Source organism: Oncorhynchus kisutch, linkage group LG25 (assembly GCF_002021735.2).
Source record: "Oncorhynchus kisutch isolate 150728-3 linkage group LG25, Okis_V2, whole genome shotgun sequence".
NCBI classification, from domain to species: Eukaryota; Metazoa; Chordata; class Actinopteri; order Salmoniformes; family Salmonidae; genus Oncorhynchus; species Oncorhynchus kisutch.
The window spans coordinates 22,642,930-22,651,777 of record NC_034198.2 but is presented as its reverse complement, the minus strand read 5'-3'; the positions used below and the strand labels follow the sequence as shown (position 1 = coordinate 22,651,777).

Here is an 8,848-nt window from a genome sequence, read left to right as displayed (position 1 = left end):
GACCCAGCCAGAAGTCTGACCCCTAACACAAAGTATCCATCCAGGGTATTTTAGAGGATTGGATCCACCTATGATGATAGATGAGAGCTGCCAGTAACACTGTAGGGAACGGTCCTAATGGCTGTTACCTAAAGGCCCCACCAGCACAGCAGCCAGCCACCTCTCTGTCTGGGCTACAGAGCACCAGAGATTAATTCATCAGTCACATGACTAATGACCTCGAGCTGAAAGACATGGACTTGATTGAGATGTACCATTTTATTGCAGCAACTGAATTCGAATTTGGGGTTGGGTGTGACTCACCAACACAATAACAAATGTTTTTATGGAGCAGAACATCTATACAAATCAATTCTTTGTTAGCAATTTAACTTGTTACATTTTGGGGAACATAAGCATGTAAATATATGTATTTGTTAGGCAACAGACCTCTGTGGCTGTTATTTCTTTTTATGTATCTTGTTACTTACAATTGTACTTGCTGCTCAGGACTGTACCAAAACATATGTATTTGAATTGTATCTTACAATGCCATCAAGTAACTTGATTTGTACTTCAGTAATGTTACTTACCCTGACTTTGAATTCCAGACAGAAACTGGCCTTCAACTAAATAGTCTCTGGTAGAATAGAATAAAAAAGTGAATGATTTTGATAAGTAATACATGACTGCATTGCATGAACATGTGGATACAATGAAAACTGTGTGGACACTGACCCTGTCCCACTTCTATTCACAACCATATTCCATTTATTTTTCTGAAGAGTCAGGGAGATGTTTTCACATTAGTTTGTATGAGTCGGTAGGAGTTGGTGTGTAGGAGTGTACCTAAATGACTGTGATGTCACCGTTGATCTTTGAGCTGCTGTCATGTCTTAATTAAGCATTACTAATGCCACCTAGGCTTTGGTCACTTGTTGGTTAAGGCTACTGGTCTATGAAATTTAACTGCTATATAAACAGTAGACTGCTTTTCAATAGTGTTTTATTTTTCCTACATTTTCACATTCTTGTTAATTTTCATTGGCAAAGCAAAGGTTAGGTTTGTAAAGCACATCTGGCACAAAATCCTTAAAAGAAGGCCACATGAAAAGTCAGCAGTGTAATAGCTTTACACACATTACACACCCAACATTGTTTTCATGGAAAGAAACACTTGTACACATTAACGTATTGTTCATATCATACATAAATTGTTCTTATCTGCTTAAAAAATTACATGTACACATTTAACAGTAACAATGCTCCCATATAAATTAGTCTTTGTTTGTACTTAAACTATGCACTGCACACATTGTAGACCTAAACAAACCAACATGTCCCAAACAACAATATGATAATTATGGAATAGTTTTGTGAGACAACAGCATATCCTGCTGCAGGCATTGAGGTGGACTTGGGGTTTTGAAAACAGTATGGGTAAAACCTTATTAACATTATAGTACAACAGACATGCCACAAGTACAAGAACACCAACTTCCACACATAACTATGAAATGTTTACCAGTACTAACTCAAAGATCATAGCTAGTCACTGATCATCTCTGCTATAGGTTGTACCATGGAAACCTGGCTTCCAAGTTTGATTTGATATTTGCCTAGATCTGCTTAGGCTGTCTCCGGTCAAGGTGGAGAGGCTATATTGACCTCTATTAGGAGACCAGGAGACTTAGGCTACTGTACTGTATGTGAGTCCTGGGACGGCTAATCTGTGCCTTACACCGCCCACGCCACACGCAAGCCTTAGCCAGCCTCACATGTCAAATCCAGTGTAATTAAGTCTGTATGTGAGTGTCAACACGTGTGTGAGTATAACTGTCTCGGTGTTGTAGAATCATCTCGAATTAGGTCAATCAAAGCCTTTCCTTACACGAACAGCCAAACAAAACATGACAAGCATTACACGTAACATGTACAGTATGCGTCAAATCAAGAACATGAATCTGAACAAGTCACAGACAGACTGAGACAACCATCCTAAGACTCAGTCTCAGACAGCCGGTCCTGGCATAGCTCTAGAGGCAGTTTGGCTGCTCCACCGCCAAACACCTCCACGTCACTGTCCAGCCAGGACACCACGTTCCCGGGGGTGTAGGAGGAGCAGTTGGCCATGGTGAGGATGTCGGATGGCTTCAGGACATTGTCCCAGATGTTAACCTGGCTCAGCTCACCCACAAAGGCCTGCGTGGCGTCAAAGCGCCCACCCACTATGTCCTGTTGAGGCCATAAACGACAGGCCTCGTTAAAAACAACAATAATAACATCATCCTCCTATTTTCGCTGTGTACCACCAGGCTCAACCTGTCACACTCAAGGATGCTGTACTCTCTAGACAATGTTTTGCTTTTTAGTCACTGATGGTTAGAATTTTATTAGCGATTGGGCTATTCATATTTGGACCACACTCTACAGCACGGTTTCCCAATAGGTAGCCTATTGGTTACAACACGGTAACTTTCTGTGTCCAAAAGCAAGCCGATATCTACCACTCAAATTTCTTTTTTTTAAACAGGACTTAAAAACATAAGCCTATGCAACATTAACATATTCAAAACAGTTCTGTAGCAATGACGTTTGTGCAGTAGGCTATAGGCCCAATTATTATCACTGCATATTGGCTATGCTTGAATTGCCCGGCCAATGTTGTTCTTCTCAGACCATTTTGAAATTATATTTCAACATGTTAGGTAACTCAGGTAATAGATCATTTGACGTATTACTTGTGAGGCACAGCTGAGTGTACATCATCATTTGCTTTTAAAATTTTATTGGACTGATGGCCTGCAGCTGATGGTCAGTCTGAGGGGAGAGAGCATCTGATGGTCAGTCTGAGGGGAGGGAGCATCTGATGGTCAGTCTGAGGGGAGGGAGCATCTGATGGTCAGTCTGAGGGGAGGGAGCATCTGATGGTCAGTCTGAGGGGAGGGAGCATCTGATGGTCAGTCTGAGGGGAGGGAGCATCTGATGGTCAGTCTGAGGGGAGGGAGCATCTGATGGTCAGTCTGAGGGGAGAGAGCATCTGATGGTCAGTCTGAGGGGAGGGAGCATCTGATGGTCAGTCTGAGGGGAGAGAGCATCTGATGGTCAGTCTGAGGGGAGGGAGCAGTGGTGAGGTTGCCTCTCACCAGACTCACCGTCCCTCTGCTCTCCCTCCCTCCGCTGAGCAAAGGGGACACAGTCTTCCAGCTGATGGCGAAACACAAGTCGCACTGCATTATCTCTGCCTAATGCACCAATTCATGTTGTTACTCTTATAACCAGAAAAAGTGAAATATTCCTCAATTATGGCTTATAAAGGTGTTGGAAAAGTGTTGACAGTGCTGAATAACAACTTACACATGAACTTATAAAAACAGCAGCTCTTTGCTGTATTCGTTGAGCCTCTCTCTGGTTTTAAACGTTTTGAATTCTCACAGTATTAACATTTCTGTGCACTCCAGGTTTCTTTTTACAACCTATGGCTCGAGGAAACTGTGCAGACACTTTGGTCTGAGCAATCTTATTGGCCAGCGGTAGACCTATAGGTGCACTTGTTTTGCTCTCTGAGCCTGCTGGATATGCTGCGTTCTCAAATGAAATCGTATTTGTCACATGCGCCAAATACAACAGGTGTTGACCTTATCGTGAATTGCTTAATTACAAGCCCTTAACCAACAATGCCGTTCAAGAAATAGAATTAAGAAAATGTGAGTCAATGTGTGGGGGTACAGTTAGTTGAGGTGGGGTGGGGGTCAATGTAAATAGTCCAGGTGGCCATTTGATTAATTGTTCAGCAGTCTTATGGCTTGGGGGTAGAAGCTGTTAAGGAGCCTTTTGGTCCTAGACTTGGCGCTTCGGTGCTGCTTGCAGTGCGATATCAGAGTGAACAGTCTGACTTGGGTGACTGGAGTCTTCTTAACTTCAGACTAAGAAAATGGTTCAAACTGGGAACACTTTGACTTCCCAGCGATAGGGCTGCTGAATCAAGTGCACCTAACACCAACAGTGCAACATAATATTTTTTAAATAGAACGAAAGGCTTTATCATTGTCTTTTACAGAAATATTCGGTGATCGACTACGAATGCCTTGGAGATCGACCGGTTGGTACCCACTGCACTAGAACCTATAGGTCAGGACTCATGGTCATGGCTAAGCTACTGTACAATTAAAATCTGTGAAAACCTGAGGATGCAGTTTAGTAAACCAAGAGTAAAATAGGTAAAAATATTTCACATACAAATAATATATACTACAGATAGGAGGCACTAGCCAGCAGATTCACCTGTTCCTGCCCCAGTATGATGGCTCCTCCAGGCTTGATGGGGTGCCAGGGGGCCAGGTTGTCCCCTGCCCCCAGCCTCTGACCATCCTGGTAGGCTTCCCACAGACCATCCCTGGTGGTCCAGGTGATACAGATGTGGTGCCACCTACCGTCACGCACCGACAGAGGCAGCTGAGCCACCTGGACAGGTAACAAAATAGCAGAGAAGTGTAAGGAAGGTAACGATGCTTACAAACAGAAAGAAGAAGTGCATATTAGAGGGAGGAAGGTTAGGGTTTGGTAAAGGTCGTATAAAACACCAGACACTGTTTTAGACCATGCATGCAAAAACAAAAAATCTGCAACCTCATTAAAGCCAGATCTAGTTTAAAAGTAAGAACTAAGACTCCTGTCAAGCAAGGTAAGCTCCCCCTCAAATATCAGCAACAACTGAGAAACACAGAGAGTTATTGAGTCTTTTAGAGTGCCCTTACCTTATCATTGATGAGCAGTTCTATGGGGTTGTTGCCCCACTCGATGAGCACAATCTCATTGGCCTGTCCTGGCACCCCGTAGGAGAAGGGGGTGCCTATGCCAGGGCCGGCGCTGGACCGAAGCCACATGCAGAGCGTGAAGGCGTACATCTCAGGAAGGCTCTTGGTCATGCGGCCGTACAAGTAGTTAGTACGCAGGGGGAGGACCAACTTAAACTGCTCAGGGGACTTGAAACCACCGCCACCTACAGAGAAAGCAATGGGAGAGCTGTCTATGAAGTCAACTCTATACTGTATACGCAGTATGCATGTAGTAAGACAGTATAAGACAGGGTTTCCCAAACTCGGGCCTCGGGACCACAAGGGCTGCACATTTCATTTTTTCACTACAGCTGATTCAACCTGTCAACTAGTCATCAAGCTTTGATCATTTAATTCAGCTGTGTAGTTTGGGCAAAAACCTAAACTTGCACCCCTTGGGGTCCCGAAGACTAAGTTTGGGAAATGCTGGTATAAGAGAACAAAATGATAAGCCAATGTTTGTCAGATTTGATCTAAAGCCTCAGTCTTCTACTACTTCTACTAGTAAGTGAGTGACAGTTAGTAAGCAGGTAAATTGAAAGTAGATTGAATGACTCGTTGTGTTTACAATATGTGAGTCTTCCTGTTTCTGCTGCATGTGTGTGTACTCCTGTCATCTGATTGTGTACACAGACGTTTGTGCGTTTTATTTTTACCCGGTAAGGTGACTGAAAACACATTCTCTTTTACAGCAACAACCTGGGGAATAGTTACATGGGAGAGGAGGGATGCATGAGCCAATTGGAAGCTGGGGATGATTCAGTGCCCATGATGGTCAGATGGGGAATTTAGCCAGGACACCGGTGTTAAGACCCCTACTCTTACAAAAAGTGCCATGGGATCATTAAGGATCCTCCCCTTTTTTCCATTTTTGCCTGAAATGACATACCCAAATCTAACTGTCTGTAGCTCAGGTCCTGAAGCAATGATATGCATGTTCTTGGTACCATTTGAAAGGAAACACTTTGAAATGTGTGGAAATGTGAAAGGAATGTAGGAGAATACAACATAATAGATCTGGTAAAAGATAATACAAAGAAGAAGAAAAAAAACATTTTGGGGACTTTTTTTTGTAACATCATATTTGAAATGCAAGAGATAGGCCATAATGTATTATTCCAGCCCAGGTGCAATTTATATTTTGGCCACTATATGGCAGCATTGCATGTAATACTTTTAGACTGATCCAATGAACCATTGGACCAAAATGTTGTATCAAGACTGTCCAAATGTGCCTAATATGTTTATTAATAACTTTTCATGTTCAAAATAGTGCACTCTCCTCAAACAGTAGCATGGTATTCTTTCACTGTAATAGCTACTGTAAAATAGACAGTGCAGTTAGATTAACATGAATTGAAGCTTTCTGCCAATATCAGATATGTCTATGTCCTGGGAAATGTTCTTGTTACTTACAACCTCATGCTAATCATATTAGCGTATGTTAGCTCAACCATCCCGTGGAAGGGACACTGATCCCAAAGAAGATTAATGACCACATAGAGTCAGGATACCCATTTAACATCCCATCCAAAAGATGGCACCCTACTCAGGGCATTGTCCCCTACCTGCCATCCAATACCATTTCCATCAGCATCTGGTCTCCCATCCAGGGACCAACCCGGGACCAACCCTGCTTAGCTTCAGAGGCAAGCCATGCAGGGTGGTATGCTGCCAGGCATGTGTGAGTGGGTCTGTCATATATTTCCAGTTATTTACCTTTCTCCAGCTCGTTAATCCTGGTCAGCAGGGAGTTGAGGGTGCTCTCAGTCTTCTGCCTGTGGGCTGCGGTCTCGTTGTAGAGCAGAGACTTCTCTTCCTCCAGGTTGTTGACCTTACTGAGAAGCTGTTTCTCCAGATCTCCCAGCCTGCTCTGCAGCAGGTCTCTGAGTTCGCTGGGGAACGACGTTCCCGATGTGTTGGCTCTCTGCTGCTGTTGCTGTGGGGTAAGATGAAGATGTCACAAAACAATTAAATAAGTGGAGGAAACGCAAGTTGGTCAAAGACAATCAGTAGAGGTTTATGCAAAGAGTGTAATTTTCAAAGATCATTGCCTGAGTGGAAATCGAGTGCACTGTGTGTAGACCAGTATGTCTTCAGAAGGGCCACATGAACTGACAAGGGAAAACTGGAGGGGACATTGAGAGGAAACTTCTTCAAAGGGAATCTTTTTTGGATCTACAGGCTCAACACACTGTCTCCTCTTGGCCTTAACGAGGAGTTACTTAACTTAAAACCGTTTTTATAGTTTCAAAATGTCCAAATTATTGTATTTTTTAAAATCCTAATTGAATATTGTATGTGTATATATATATGTATATTGCTGTAAATATTGATCACATTCCTTGTGCATGATCATATAATTTGATAGATTGAATGTTAATATTGGGAACATATGTTATATATTTTTTACCTCCTGTTTCAGGAAGTGATGTCATTGAGTGTACTGCCCCTATATATAGGACCTTCCACCCCAACCTGGGACATGGATGCCTGATGAAGACCTAATGTTCGAAACATTGTTATAAATAAATATCACCAGGGAGCTTGAGCAGCAGTGTGTGGTGTTTTCCTTTCTATTTTCCATCTTTGTTTTTAGCTCATCTAATGGGACCGACACTTTATATGTTGTGTTTACATATTTTGTTCACTGTAGTTGTTACTGTGCCATTAAGAGGAAATACAACATTTGTTGATTAAGGTGACATAGGGAACTTAATCACTGGAGGGTAAATGAGATAGAAGGCTAATCCATTTAGGGTACGCCTCCACATGGTGTCAAAAATAGATGGATAGGCTACAGGTCAAAATAGGAGCAAAGTTAATGGCTACTCAACGCTGACCACAGGAACCGGTGTTCACTTTAGATTCAATGACTTAATAAGCAGACAATCAAGCAAGGGCCAACAATGTAAAACAAACATTAGGCCTATTTCAGATGTATTTAATTCACACCGATCATTTTCAGCATTCCCTTTCCGTTATTTAGGAACCAGAGTCATGTGGTTACTATCCACTCATGCTCCTTACCTCTAGGTTTTCTAGTCGGTCCTTCAGACTCTGCATGGTCTTCCCGAGGTTGTCGATTGTATCATTGGGATCTCTGGGTAAATCTCCCATTGTGTTCTGATTATCTTTGCTTTTACTCCAAGATCCATCGTTATCATACTTCCCTCCATCTGAGGCAGACTCACAAAGGGAGAGCTTTGCGGTCAGCTCGTTTATGGTCCCAAGTTGGTTGACTATATTCTCTTTCTGTTGGAGAATCGTTTCCCGGAGCTGCATGACTGTGTTCCTCAACTCTTCCTCCTGTGCCGCTGCGTTAGGTTCGGGACCTACGGGGACCAAACAAGTGTCGGCGCCGACGGGGATGACTCGGCATAGGAGCCGGGTTCCCGTGCCCGGGGTGTCATCCTGTCCACGTACAAGCTTCCCATAGCCCAGTCCCAGTGCGTAAAAACACAACAATCTCAAAATAAATAACATACCTGCGGCAGTATTTTGGTCGTTAAGCTTTAGTGAAATAAGGTTATTGGGTAATCGCGGGGACACCTAACCGATGATTAAGCGTTTCAAATCCGGTGCGTAAAGCACACCGAGAAAGCGGTGTCTACTAGAATCTACTAGGAATACCATAGTCAATCTCGGATTAATCGATATATTTAGTTTCAAAACGTTCTCAATCCATACGACAGAAAAGTCTGAAAAATAAAGTTTTAGGAAATGGTAAAACCACCTGAAGTCTGGGTTTACATTAAGTATCCCTGGCTTTACATTAAGTGTCCCTGGCTTTACGCACGTTAGTGCTGAAAGGACAGCGACCGTGTGTTAAGAAGAATAGCTTCAGACGTATGGCGCGATTGGATTGGTTGTAGCGTGTTGACGTAACTACAGTCCATAAAGGTAGGGTCTGTATGATGGACAGGTCATTTTTGAGTTGTGTGTTTATCTGGTACTAGATTATCATTGACCAATCAATTGAAATAGATGAGCTAAACAATGTCCACTAGTCCAAAATTCTATATCCTTAG

At 42.9% G+C, this 8,848-nt stretch overlaps 1 protein-coding gene across 1 annotated transcript; it reads right to left on the bottom strand.

Annotated features, from left to right (window-relative positions):
• Positions 1 to 968: 968 nt before the first annotated feature.
• On the bottom strand, positions 969 to 8,644 carry LOC109870019 (neuronal pentraxin-2-like). The gene is made up of 5 exons (XM_031804506.1): positions 7,848 to 8,644; positions 6,537 to 6,756; positions 4,737 to 4,981; positions 4,264 to 4,443; positions 969 to 2,214 (listed from the first exon to the last, which is right to left on the bottom strand). Exons 1-5 carry the CDS (start codon positions 8,301 to 8,303, stop codon positions 1,978 to 1,980), a joined length of 1,338 nt encoding a protein of 445 aa, XP_031660366.1. The 5' UTR covers positions 8,304 to 8,644; the 3' UTR covers positions 969 to 1,977.
• Between the last annotated feature and the right edge of the window lie 204 nt (positions 8,645 to 8,848).

What these genes read in the sequence shown, in the direction of transcription:
- LOC109870019 (XM_031804506.1), bottom strand. Translation starts at nt 8,303, where the DNA reads ATGTTATTTATTTTGAGATTGTTGTGTTTTTACGCACTGGGACTGGGC. An exon ending in GATTAACGAGCTGGAGAAAG is followed by an intron (nt 4,982 to 6,536) that starts GTAAATAACTGG and finishes CTTTCTCTGTAG; the next exon opens with GTGGCGGTGGTTTCAAGTCC. An exon ending in AACTGCTCATCAATGATAAG is followed by an intron (nt 4,444 to 4,736) that starts GTAAGGGCACTC and finishes TTACCTGTCCAG; the next exon opens with GTGGCTCAGCTGCCTCTGTC.